We start from the raw sequence: 13,202 nt of genomic DNA, 5'->3' as shown, positions 1-13,202 counted from the left end.
GATTAATGATTTTGCTCACTCACTTTATCTAAAGTTAGATAGAAGCAGACAGTAATTTCCTGTCTTCTTAAATATCTGAAGCATTTGGGGCTGAATTTTGAGTGGTGATGTCTAATCTGAGAATTCCTTGAATCACTTAAGATGGTCATTTGTTACCATATGCATGATGAGTGCCTCCAAGTTATTTTTCAGTTTCCCTTTAAGTCCATTAATGCCTGAGAGAAGATCTAGAAAACACATTTATCCTCAATGATGCCAACTTTGTCCTAGTGAATGGAATACTTATTCCTAATGTAATTTAATGCCACAGCACCCTGTATTACATTGGCTCTTCTTTTTTTTTTTTTTTTTTTTTTTTTGAGACGGAGTCTTGTGCTGTCTCCCAGGCTGGAGTTCAGTGGCGCGATCTTGGCTCACAACAAGCTCGGCCTCCTGGGTTCACGCCATTCTCCTGCCTCAGCCTCCCCAGTAGCTGGGACTACAGGGCCCGCCACCATGCCCAGCTACTTTTCTGTATTTTCAGTAGAGACAGGGTTTCACAGTAGCCAGGATGGTCTCGATCTCCTGACCTCGTGATCCGACTGCCTGGGCCTCCCAAAGTGCTGGGATTACAGGTGTGAGCCACCGCGCCTGGCCTACATTGGCTCTTAAATGTAGGATGCTTTTCATGTTGGCTAGGTAAAGAATGAAATAGATTTCCATGAGAAAAAATAATATACAGCTTTTAAAACTTCTTTGAAGAAAAAGTTTCTGTGTTTAACAGATATTATGTATTTCAGTATGAGTACATATTTTAAAGATACATGTCAGGGAAACAAGTTTATATTTATAGGTTTCAATAAACTAAGTAAGAGCAATATTAAACCTTTAGGTTATTTGTGTTAGCAGTCATGAGACTTCTGATTCATCATTGTCAAGACAGTATCAAGGCTTTATTTTTTTTTTTCAAAATTTCATTGCAAATAACAGCAAATACAATAAAGGTTTCAACAGAATGTACATGGAAATAGATATCAACTTACCTCTTCTCTGCCTCTGGAACAGAAGCAATGTGCCTTGGATAATACCTACACTCAATTTTCAGTAATGTAATAAGAAATATATAAAAGAAAGAATTAAAACCAAGACATATAAGAGCTACCCAAAGCAAACGCAATCATCAAAGAAGCCCAGGAATAAAGTAAAATTAAATCTGTGGGGATAAGTGAAGAGCAAATGGGAACAATGGTGGCAAATATCAGAAAACATATCAAGTGGGCGGAGCAAGATGGCCGAATAGGAGCAGCTCCAGTCTCCAACTCCCAGCGCGAGCGACACAGAAGACCGGTGATTTCTGCATTTTCAACTGAGGTACTGGGTTCATCTCACTGGGGAGTGCCGGACGATCGGAGCTGGTCAGCTGCTGCAGCCCGACCAGCGAGAGCTGAAGCAGGGCGAGGCATTGCCTCACCTGGGAAGCGCAAGGGGGAAGGGAGTCCCTTTTCCTAGCCAGGGGAACTGAGACACACAACACCTGGAAAATCGGGTAACTCCCACCCCAATACTGCGCTTTAGGAAACAGGCACACCAGGAGATCATATCCCACACCTGGCCGGGAGGGTCCCACACCCACGGAGCCTCCCTCGTTGCTAGCGCAGCAGTCTGTGATCTACCGGCAAGGCAGCAGCGAGGCTGGGGGAGGGGCGCCCGCCATTGCTGAGGCTTAAGTAGGTAAACAAAGCTGCTGGGAAGCTCGAACTGGGTGGAGCTCACAGCAGCTCAAGGAAACCTGCCTGTCTCTGTAGACTCCACCTCTGGGGACAGGGCACAGTAAACTAAGACACACAGACACCTCTGCACAGACGCAAACGACTCTGTCTGACAGCTTTGAAGAGAGCAGTGGATCTCCCAACACGGAGGCTGAGATCTGAGAAGGGACAGACTCCCTGCTCAAGCGGGTCCCTGACCCCTGAGTAGCCTAACTGGGAGACATCCCCCACTAGGGGCAGTCTGACACCCCACACCTCACAGGGAGGAGTATACCCCTGAGAGGAAGCTTCCAAAGCAAGAATCAGACAGGTACACTCGCTGTTCAGAAATATTCTATCTTCTGCAGCCTCTGCTGCTGATACCCAGGCAAACAGGGTCTGGAGTGGACCTCAAGCAATCTCCAACAGACCTACAGCTGAGGGTCCTGACTGTTAGAAGGAAAACTATCAAACAGGAAGGACACCTACACCAAAACCCCATCAGTACATCACCATCATCAAAGACCAGAGGCAGATAAAACCACAAAGATGGGGAAAAAGCAGGGCAGAAAAGCTGGTAATTCAAAAAATAAGAGCGCATCTCCCCCGGCAAAGGAGCGCAGCTCATCGCCAGCAACGGATCAAAGCTGGACGGAGAATGACTTTGACGAGATGAGAGAAGAAGGCTTCAGTCCATCAAATTTCTCAGAGCTAAAGGAGGAATTACGTACCCAGCGCAAAGAAACTAAAAATCTTGAAAAAAAAGTGGAAGAATTGATGGCTAGAGTAATTAATGCAGAGAAGGTCCTAAACGAAATGAGAGAGATGAAAACCATGACACGAGAAATACGTGACAAATGCACAAGCTTCAGTAACCGACTCGATCAACTGGAAGAAAGAGTATCAGCGATTGAGGATCAAATGAATGAAATGAAGCGAGAAGAGAAACCAAAAGAAAAAAGAAGAAAAAGAAACGAACAAAGCCTGCAAGAAGTATGGGATTATGTAAAAAGACCAAATCTACGTCTGATTGGGGTGCCTGAAAGTGAGGGGGAAAATGGAACCAAGTTGGAAAACACTCTTCAGGATATCATCCAGGAGAACTTCCCCAACCTAGTAGGGCAGGCCAACATTCAAATCCAGGAAATACAGAGAACACCACAAAGATACTCCTCGAGAAGAGCAACTCCAAGACACATAATTGCCAGATTCACCAAAGTTGAAATGAAGGAAAAAATCTTAAGGGCAGCCAGAGAGAAAGGTCGGGTTACCCACAAAGGGAAGCCCATCAGACTAACAGCAGATCTCTCCGCAGAAACTCTACAAGCCAGAAGAGAGTGGGGGCCAATATTCAACATTCTTAAAGAAAAGAATTTTAAACCCAGAATTTCATATCCAGCCAAACTAAGTTTCATAAGTGAAGGAGAAATAAAATCCTTTACAGATAAGCAAATGCTTAGAGATTTTGTCACCACTAGGCCTGCCTTACAAGAGATCCTGAAGGAAGCACTAAACATGGAAAGGAACAACCGGTACCAGCCATTGCAAAAACATGCCAAAATGTAAAGACCATTGAGGCTAGGAAGAAACTGCATCAACTAATGAGCAAAATAACCAGTTAATATCATAATGGCAGGATCAAGTTCACACATAACAATATTAACCTTAAATGTAAATGGACTAAATGCTCCAATTAAAAGACACAGACTGGCAAACTGGATAAAGAGTCAAGACCCATCAGTCTGCTGTATTCAGGAGACCCATCTCACACGCAGAGACATACATAGGCTCAAAATAAAGGGATGGAGGAAGATTTACCAAGCAAATGGAGAACAAAAAAAAGCAGGGGTTGCAATACTAGTCTCTGATAAAACAGACTTTAAACCATCAAAGATCAAAAGAGACAAAGAAGGCCATTACATAATGGTAAAGGGATCAATTCAACAGGAAGAGCTAACTATCCTAAATATATATGCACCCAATACAGGAGCACCCAGATTCATCAAGCAAGTCCTTAGAGACTTACAAAGAGACTTAGACTCCCATACAATAATAATGGGAGACTTCAACACTCCACTGTCAACATCAGACAGATCAACGAGACAGAGAGTTAACAAGGATATCCAGGAATTGAACTCATCTCTGCATCAAGCAGACCTAATAGACATCTATAGAACTCTCCACCCCAAATCAACAGAATATACATTCTTCTCAGCACCACATCATACTTACTCCAAAATTGACCACGTAATTGGAAGTAAAGCACTCCTCAGCAAATGTACAAGAACAGACATTATAACAAACTGTCTCTCAGACCACAGTGCAATCAAACTAGAACTCAGGACTAAGAAACTCACTCAAAACCGCTCAACTACATGGAAACTGAACAACCTGCTCCTGAATGACTACTGGGTACATAACGAAATGAAGGCAGAAATAAAGATGTTCTTTGAAACCAATGAGAACAAAGATACAACATACCAGAATCTCTGGGACACATTTAAAGCAGTGTGTAGAGGCAAATTTATAGCACTAAATGCCCACAAGAGAAAGCAGGAAAGATCTAAAATTGACACTCTAACATCGCAATTAAAAGAACTAGAGAAGCAAGAGCAAACACATTCGAAAGCTAGCAGAAGGCAAGAAATAACTAAGATCAGAGCAGAACTGAAGGAGATAGAGACACAAAAAACCCTCCAAAAAATCAATGAATCCAGGAGTTGGTTTTTTGAAAAGATCAACAAAATTGACAGACCACTAGCCAGACTAATAAAGAAGAAAAGAGAGAAGAATCAAATCGACGCAATTAAAAATGATAAAGGGGATATCACCACCGACCCCACAGAAATACAAACTACCATCAGAGAATACTATAAACACCTCTACGCAAATAAACTGGAAAATCTAGAAGAAATGGATAATTTCCTGGACACTTACACTCTTCCAAGACTAAACCAGGAAGAAGTTGAATCCCTGAATAGACCAATAGCAGGCTCTGAAATTGAGGCAACAATTAATAGCCTACCAACCAAAAAAAGTCCAGGACCAGATGGATTCACAGCTGAATTCTACCAGAGGTACAAAGAGGAGTTGGTACCATTCCTTCTGAAACTATTCCAATCAATAGAAAAAGAGGGAATCCTCCCTAACTCATTTGATGAGGCCAACATCATCCTGATACCAAAGCCTGGCAGAGACACAACAAAAAAAGAGAATTTTAGACCAATATCCCTGATGAACATCGATGCAAAAATCCTCAATAAAATACTGGCAAACCGGATTCAGCAACACATCAAAAAGCTTATCCACCATGATCAAGTGGGCTTCATCCCTGGGATGCAAGGCTGGTTCAACATTCGCAAATCAATAAACATAATCCAGCATATAAACAGAACCAAAGACAAGAACCACATGATTATCTCAATTGATGCAGAAAAGGCTTTTGACAAAATTCAACAGCCCTTCATGCTAAAAACGCTCAATAAATTCGGTATTGATGGAACGTACCTCAAAATAATAAGAGCTATTTATGACAAACCCACAGCCAATATCATACTGAATGGGCAAAAACTGGAAAAATTCCCTTTGAAAACTGGCACAAGACAGGGATGCCCTCTCTCACCACTCCTATTCAACATAGTGTTGGAAGTTCTGGCTAGGGCAATCAGGCAAGAGAAAGAAATCAAGGGTATTCAGTTAGGAAAAGAAGAAGTCAAATTGTCCCTGTTTGCAGATGACATGATTGTATATTTAGAAAACCCCATTGTCTCAGCCCAAAATCTCCTTAAGCTGATAAGCAACTTCAGCAAAGTCTCAGGATACAAAATTAATGTGCAAAAATCACAAGCATTCTTATACACCAGTAACAGACAAACAGAGAGCCAAATCAGGAATGAACTTCCATTCACAATTGCTTCAAAGAGAATAAAATACCTAGGAATCCAACTTACAAGGGATGTAAAGGACCTCTTCAAGGAGAACTACAAACCACTGCTCAGTGAAATCAAAGAGGACACAAACAAATGGAAGAACTTACCATGCTCATGGATAGGAAGAATCAATATTGTGAAAATGGCCATACTGCCCAAGGTTATTTATAGATTCAATGCCATCCCCATCAAGCTACCAATGAGTTTCTTCACAGAATTGGAAAAAACTGCTTTAAAGTTCATATGGAACCAAAAAAGAGCCCGCATCTCCAAGACAATCCTAAGTCAAAAGAACAAAGCTGGAGGCATCACGCTACCTGACTTCAAACTATACTACAAGGCTACAGTAACCAAAACAGCATGGTACTGGTACCAAAACAGAGATATAGACCAATGGAACCGAACAGAGTCCTCAGAAATAATACCACACATCTACAGCCATTTGATCTTTGACAAACCTGAGAGAAACAAGAAATGGGGAAAGGATTCCCTATTTAATAAATGGTGCTGGGAAAATTGGCTAGCCATAAGTAGAAAGCTGAAACTGGATCCTTTCCTTACTCCTTATACGAAAATTAATTCAAGATGGATTAGAGACTTAAATGTTAGACCTAGTACCATAAAAATCCTAGAGGAAAACCTAGGTAGTACCATTCAGGACATAGGCATGGGCAAAGATTTCATGTCTAAAACACCAAAAGCAACGGCAGCAAAAGCCAAAATTGACAAATGGGATCTCATTAAACTAAAGAGCTTCTGCACAGCAAAAGACACTACCATCAGAGTGAACAGGCAACCTACAGAATGGGAGAAAATTTTTGCAATCTACTCATCTGACAAAGGGCTAATATCCAGAACCTACAAAGAACTCAAACAAATTTACAAGAAAAAAACAAACAACCCCATCAAAAAGTGGGCAAAGGACATGAACAGACATTTCTCAAAAGAAGACATTCATACAGCCAACAGACACATGAAAAAATGCTCATCATCACTGGCCATCAGAGAAATGCAAATCAAAACCACAATGAGATACCATCTCACACCAGTTAGAATGGCAATCATTAAAAAGTCAGGAAACAACAGGTGCTGGAGAGGATGTGGAGAAATAGGAACACTTTTACACTGTTGGTGGGATTGTAAACTAGTTCAACCATTATGGAAAACAGTATGGCGATTCCTCAAGGATCTAGAACTAGATGTACCGTATGACCCAGCCATCCCATTACTGGGTATATACCCAAAGGATTATAAATTATGCTGCTATAAAGACACATGCACACGTATGTTTATTGCAGCACTATTCACAATAGCAAAGACTTGGAATCAACCCAAATGTCCATCAGTGACAGATTGGATTAAGAAAATGTGGCACATATACACCATGGAATACTATGCAGCCATAAAAAAGGATGAGTTTGAGTCCTTTGTAGGGACTTGGATGCAGCTGGAATCCATCATTCTTAGCAAACTATCACAAGAACAGAAAACCAAACACCGCATGTTCTCACTCATAGGTGGGAACTGAACAATGAGATCACTCGGACTCAGGAAGGGGAACATCACACACCGGGGCCTATCATGGGGAGGGGGGAGGGGGGAGGGATTGCATTGGGAGTTATACCTGATGTAAATGACGAGTTGATGGGTGCAGCACAGCAACATGGCACAAGTATACATATGTAACAAACCTGCACGTTATGCACATGTACCCTACAACTTAAAGTATAATAATAATAAATAAATTAAAAAAAAAAAAAAAAAAAAAAAAAAAAAAAAAAGAAAACATATCAAAATGTACAGTCTCTTTCAAATAGTTGGTCTAGGAGCTGGCAATCGCATTATACACAGATGCCATAAGGTAAAAAGTGGTTGAGTTCAGCTAAATTTACTAGATAAAGAACACACCATAAAATACATTACTGTAGACCATGTGAAAATTCTGACCTATCATTTTACCGTGAATCAAAAAAAAAACTTAATAAAGTAATTCTCTTTAAGAAAGAAGGCTATAAAGCAGAAAAAAGTAACGGTCAGAAAAGAAGTGGAAAATCAAGTCATCACAAGGAAATGAAGATGAAATAGGAGGGATCACAAGGAGTGTTGATATTACACAAAATAAAGCAAGGGCCATGAGAATAGGAAAATAATGAATTACAATTTTTAAAGAGTTAAGAAATAATTGATGTGGAAGACAAGTAAGGGATAACCCTGAAGACGAGTACTCAAAGAAAAAAATAATACAATTGAGTGGAACAAATAATAACATAATACAATAAAAATTTTGTGAAGTAAAATAAAACTTCAATATTTAAATGGCAACCACATGTCTGAAAAAATGACCCAAAAGAGTTAACAGAGACATATGTAACTTATTTAAAATCATTAAACTTTGAAGATAAATAAATACTTCTTTAGAATTTCAAAAAATAAGAACAGATTATTTCTAATGGGAGAAGTTATTAAGACTGGTCACAAATTTCTCCACAGTATCCAGTGTCAGAAGACAGTGGAGCAATATATACATATTTATGAAGGAGAGAATATGGTTAATTAAAGTTAAATATAAATCCATTCTCTCCTTCAAATATAAAAGCTATAGAAAAAAATTTCTCTGGGGATATTGTTTCTATAAATTTCCCAGGGAAACTACCACCGGCTAAATGCAAGACAACCAAGAGTTAATTGAGGAAACTGTCAAAGAACTTATGTGAGCATTTATTATATTTAACTCTAGAAAAAGACTAAAACAAAAGTGTAAGTTAGGGTGACAGATGGGATTGTAAATATTATAGCTTCTGACAATACAGAAATAATTATAGAATTTACATATAATGAAAGGGGGAGGCAAAAGAACGTATGAACTAGAGCGAGTTTGGTAATTCCTCATCTTTAAGGGTGAAAGTCAGAAAATATCATTCAAACCTGACAAATCACATGAACAAAGTAGTGGCACATTTAACACTACAAAAATAAATGCTAAAAAGAACATTTCTTTGTTAAAACTGAACGCTAGAAGAAAACTTGAGGGGCATGTAAGAAAAAAGAAACACCATCAATTTTATCTTTGCTCATTTTAGTGGAACTAATAGAAACTGTCTAAACAAATATAGATCTATGAGTAATGTAAAAGAATATTAACATAATTTAACAGAAATGGAATATAATTGATAAAACTAATATATAAATCTTTTTAAACATAAGAAGTTCTAATACACCAAGGTTACTTGAAAACATAGTGAAACATTTTATTTTTAAAATTTTAATGAAAAATCATAGTTCTATGCTTATATAAATAAAAAGAAAGAATAAAAGTATGTTCATTTAGCATCTTTCTCAAAAAGTTAAAAATAATCAACAAAGTAAACTGAAAGTAAATAGAAGAAAAAATTGTAAAGATAAAAACAGAAGTTGAAAAGTAAGAAAACTGAAATATAATGGAAATAACATGTAAATCCAAAACATGGTCCTATAAAAACCCAACCAAAAGATCTAACCTAAAGCAAAAAATGATAAAGAGAAAATTGCCTAATGAAAATAAAACAACATAAAAGAATTATTAAGAGGTCCCTTTATTCAATTGTATCTTCATAAATTTGAAAACCAAAATGAAATGAATAATTTTCTAAGACAATGTAATTTACTAAGATTAACCCTGGTAGAAAGGGAAAATCTTAGAACATGGATTTTCTTAGAAGAGACAGAAATTTGTAAAGCAGCTAGATTCTCAAAGCAGCAAGTCCAGGTATTTTCACAGTTTTGTCAAACAACTAAAAGGTCTTAAAAAGAAATCAGATGGTTTTAATGCTTTTAAAATCTCTTCTTGAACACTGAGACAGCAAACTTTCAAAGTTTTGCTATGAAGGAAGTATATTATTTACAGCAAAAGCAATAACAATGACACACACAAAAAACTATGAACTAATCTTATAAATATTTTTTAAAATTCTAAATAAAATATTAAGTCTATTAGCATATTAAGAGAGTAATTAGTCATGAAAAAGTAGACACAAGTGCAAAATAATCGAATATTAAGAAAGCTATTATAAAAATAATTAACAGATCTATGAATAGAAAGCATATTAATTCCTTCATAATTAAAGTAAAACTATTTGACAATGATCAGTAAATACTTTTGATAAAGATAGTTACTAACTTGGTAATAAATGATAATAACATAATACAATATTTACACCTCAACTTAAAAGTTTCATTATGCTTATACTAAAAGCATCCCTACTAAACACAAAGATAGAATGAGTATCTATTATCACCATTACCATTTAACAGTACTGAACGTGCCTGAATAAATAATTTGACATTAAAAAATGAAATCAGAGGTTTCGAAAATCTAAAAAGAGGAGCAAAAACTATCCACTTGCAGAAAATACAGTTGTATGCTTACAAACCTGTTAAATTGAGTAAAAAAAAAAAAAAACGACAAAAAAAAATTTGGTAAGACACGAGAGTGCAAAATAAACAAGCAGAAATTAATAGATTTACTATGTATGAACAATTACATCATAGAAGAAATAATAAGAATAAAATTCCTCATTTGTAATAGCAACAGATGCTTAAGGATACACAAAATGTATGAGATCTGACAAACATTTTTAAATACTGCTAATTCAAACTAAGTCTTTAAAAAACTGAATGTCATATTATGTTCTTGGTTAGAAAGACTAAACATTACTCACATAAATTATCCATAAGTCAATTAGTGACTTTAACATGATCCCAATATAAACATAGCACACTTTCTTTGAGAATTCAACATATTGTAAATTAAAGTTTACATAAACAAGAAAGAATAATCAGGCAAATCCTTAAGAATAAGAGCAATTAAGGATGACTAGCCCTCCAAGATTTTTAAAAGGATTCATTAGTTTAAAAAAATGTGATGTAGATACCTGAATAAAATAAAATCTTGAAGTAGATCCAAATAAAATCTTGAAGTAGATACATGGTCAGATTGAATACAATAAGGACGGCATCTTCGCAGTGGAGAAAAGAAGAATTATTTCATAAACCTTGTTGGAATGGCTAGGCAATCATCTGGAAAAAAAAATAAATTGAATAATAAAAATATATTCTACACTAGCACAAATTCTAAATAAAGCAATGATTTAAATGAGAAAAATTAAATCATAATGATTTCAAAGATAATATAGGATAATTTCTTTATAGTCTTTAAAAATATATGATTTTATTAATTCTGACTCAAAGCCCAGAAGCCATAAAAATGTACAAAAATAACATTTGTGTGACATAAAAAATGAGCAAAGTAGAAATGTTTGCAACTCAATTCACAAAGAATTAATATTATTTACATATAAAGAAATGCTAGATATAAAAAAACTAATAAAAATATAGGCAAGGGAAGTTAGCTAATCATTCAAGCAAGGAAATACAAATGATTTTTCAATATATGACAAGACTGTCAAATTTTCTCATAATAAAATAAATGTGAATGAAAACTATACTGAGCTATCATGTTTTACGTATCAGATTGGCCAAAAGTAAAATGTTTGATAGCATCCTGGGTATCACTGCCTATTGCCTGTAGGGAAATGTGTCCATTATTTGTGGAGCGTAAAATGGTATAATTTCTATGAAGGGACATTGGTAGTATCTGTCAAGTTACCAATGCCTATACCTTTCAACTCAAAAAGGATATTGGGGAATTTATCTTACAAATATACTTGCATGTGGCATATATATAACAATTACTCATTACAATATAAGTTAATAGCCAGCATTACCTCCATTCTAGCTTGCCCAGGAAAACCCCAAATTATATCAATTTTCTTGGCATAATAAACAATAGCTTTCACTTTCATTCTTAAAATTGTCCTGGTTAGTTGATAAAGTACATCCTAGTGATAACAAAAGATTAGAAACTATCCAAATGTCCTTAATGGGTAAAGATCAAGATTAATTAAATGGATTGCATTAGATTAATATAGTGGAATCTTATAAAAAATTAAGAAAAACAATAAAGAAACTATATACTGATAAGTAAGATCTGTAAGATTTAACGATCTATGTGATATACAGACAAGTGAAGAACAGTATGGAAAAAGTAGAAAAATGAGTCTATAATAATTTTCTTAAATATGCCAAACTAAACTTGACAACAATATACAAGAAACCAATAATAGTGGCCTCCTGTGGGGTTGGGGGTAAAGTGGAAATAGGGAAAATAGGACTGGATGGAATGAAATTTTTTAGTGTATAATTGTATACTTTTAATACCTTTTTGCTTTTGAACCATATGAATAAACAACCTTACTCATAAAATTATAAAAAGCAAAAATAGAGAATATTGATGAAATAATTCATTATAGCTTTAATAGTTAATTTAATAATTTAGTGAACTTTAAATGTCATATAAATGTTGTGAAGAATATTAATATGTTGAATTTTCCAAAAAGATGCATTTTTTGCCTTTTATGGAAGTATTGATTCAAAACCTTTTGAGTTCTGCTTACTGCTGAAGCATGTAATCACTCTCACCGCAATTCTTTTTTTTTTTTTTTTTTTTTTTTTTTTGAGACGGAGTCTGGCTCTGTCGCCCAGGCTGGAGTGCAGTGGCCAGATCTCCGCTCACTGCAAGCTCCGCCTCCCGGGTTCGCGCAATTCTCCTGCCTCAGCCTCCCGAGCAGCTGGGACTCCAGGTGCCCGCCACCTCGCCCGGCTTATTTTTTTTTTTGTATTTTTAGTAGAGACGGGGTTTCACCGTGTTAGCCAGGATGGTCTCGATCTCCTGACCTCGTGATCCGCCCGTCTTGGCCTCCCAAAGTGCTGGGATTACAGGCTTGAGCCACTGCGTCCGGCCTCTCACCGCAATTCTGACTCCAGAAGAAATCTGTTATTGAAAGTAAATATTTAGCAGATTCTGAATAATTGTTTCTTCATAAAATAACACATTTACTCTTTTCTTTTTACAGGTAGAGGAAGAAAGGTAAGTGTTACTTTGCATCGTTTCTTTTTCACAAGCAGAGTTATATCCAATACTATCCACACAGAACTGTGCTCTGAAACATTTGAAAGCTTTTGAAAAGTACAAAGTACCATACAAATACATTGTGACAAGTATATGAGCACAGTTCAGCTACTGTGTTTCCAAAGGACAGATGCCTCTAACCATTCACTTTATGGTTAATTTCTGTTTGTATATCTGTTTCTGCCAGAAAGTTGTGACATCTTTAGGGATTGACAGTGTCTTACTAACCTTTTTATTCTTTGCATTTATCATTGCATAGTACATACTTTGCACGTATTAGAAGTACAATACACATTTGATGGAAGAAAGAAAAGATAGGAGGAAGGTAAGGAGGAAGGAAGAAAGGGAGGAAGGAAAGAAGGAATGAAGAATGTCAATTTGACTTCAATGGGCCTGTAGCCCCTCTCTCATTGGTTGGGAAGTAAAGATCCAGAATTAATTGAACATTTTACCAAACAGGCATTTCTTCCCCTCCTCTCCCCTCCTTCACCTTCAGAGAGCTTAAAATCTAATTCTGGACACAAGCTTTACCCTTGAAAA

General features: G+C 36.5%; 1 protein-coding gene across 1 annotated transcript in view; it reads left to right on the top strand.

The window, feature by feature from the left end:
* The window catches only part of COL5A2 (collagen type V alpha 2 chain), a 161,678-nt gene that overhangs the window by 76,121 nt on the left and 72,355 nt on the right, over positions 1–13,202 (top strand). The window contains exon 3 of the mRNA XM_005573696.5: positions 12,607–12,620. Coding sequence (XP_005573753.2) covers positions 12,607–12,620 — 14 coding nt within the window. The remainder of the gene's footprint in view (positions 1–12,606; positions 12,621–13,202) is intronic.

The sequence above is a fragment of the Macaca fascicularis genome, chromosome 12 (genome assembly GCF_037993035.2).
Source record: "Macaca fascicularis isolate 582-1 chromosome 12, T2T-MFA8v1.1".
NCBI classification, from domain to species: domain Eukaryota; kingdom Metazoa; phylum Chordata; class Mammalia; order Primates; family Cercopithecidae; genus Macaca; species Macaca fascicularis.
The sequence above is the reverse complement of the archived record's forward strand: the minus strand, read 5'-3'. Positions and strand labels throughout refer to the sequence as shown.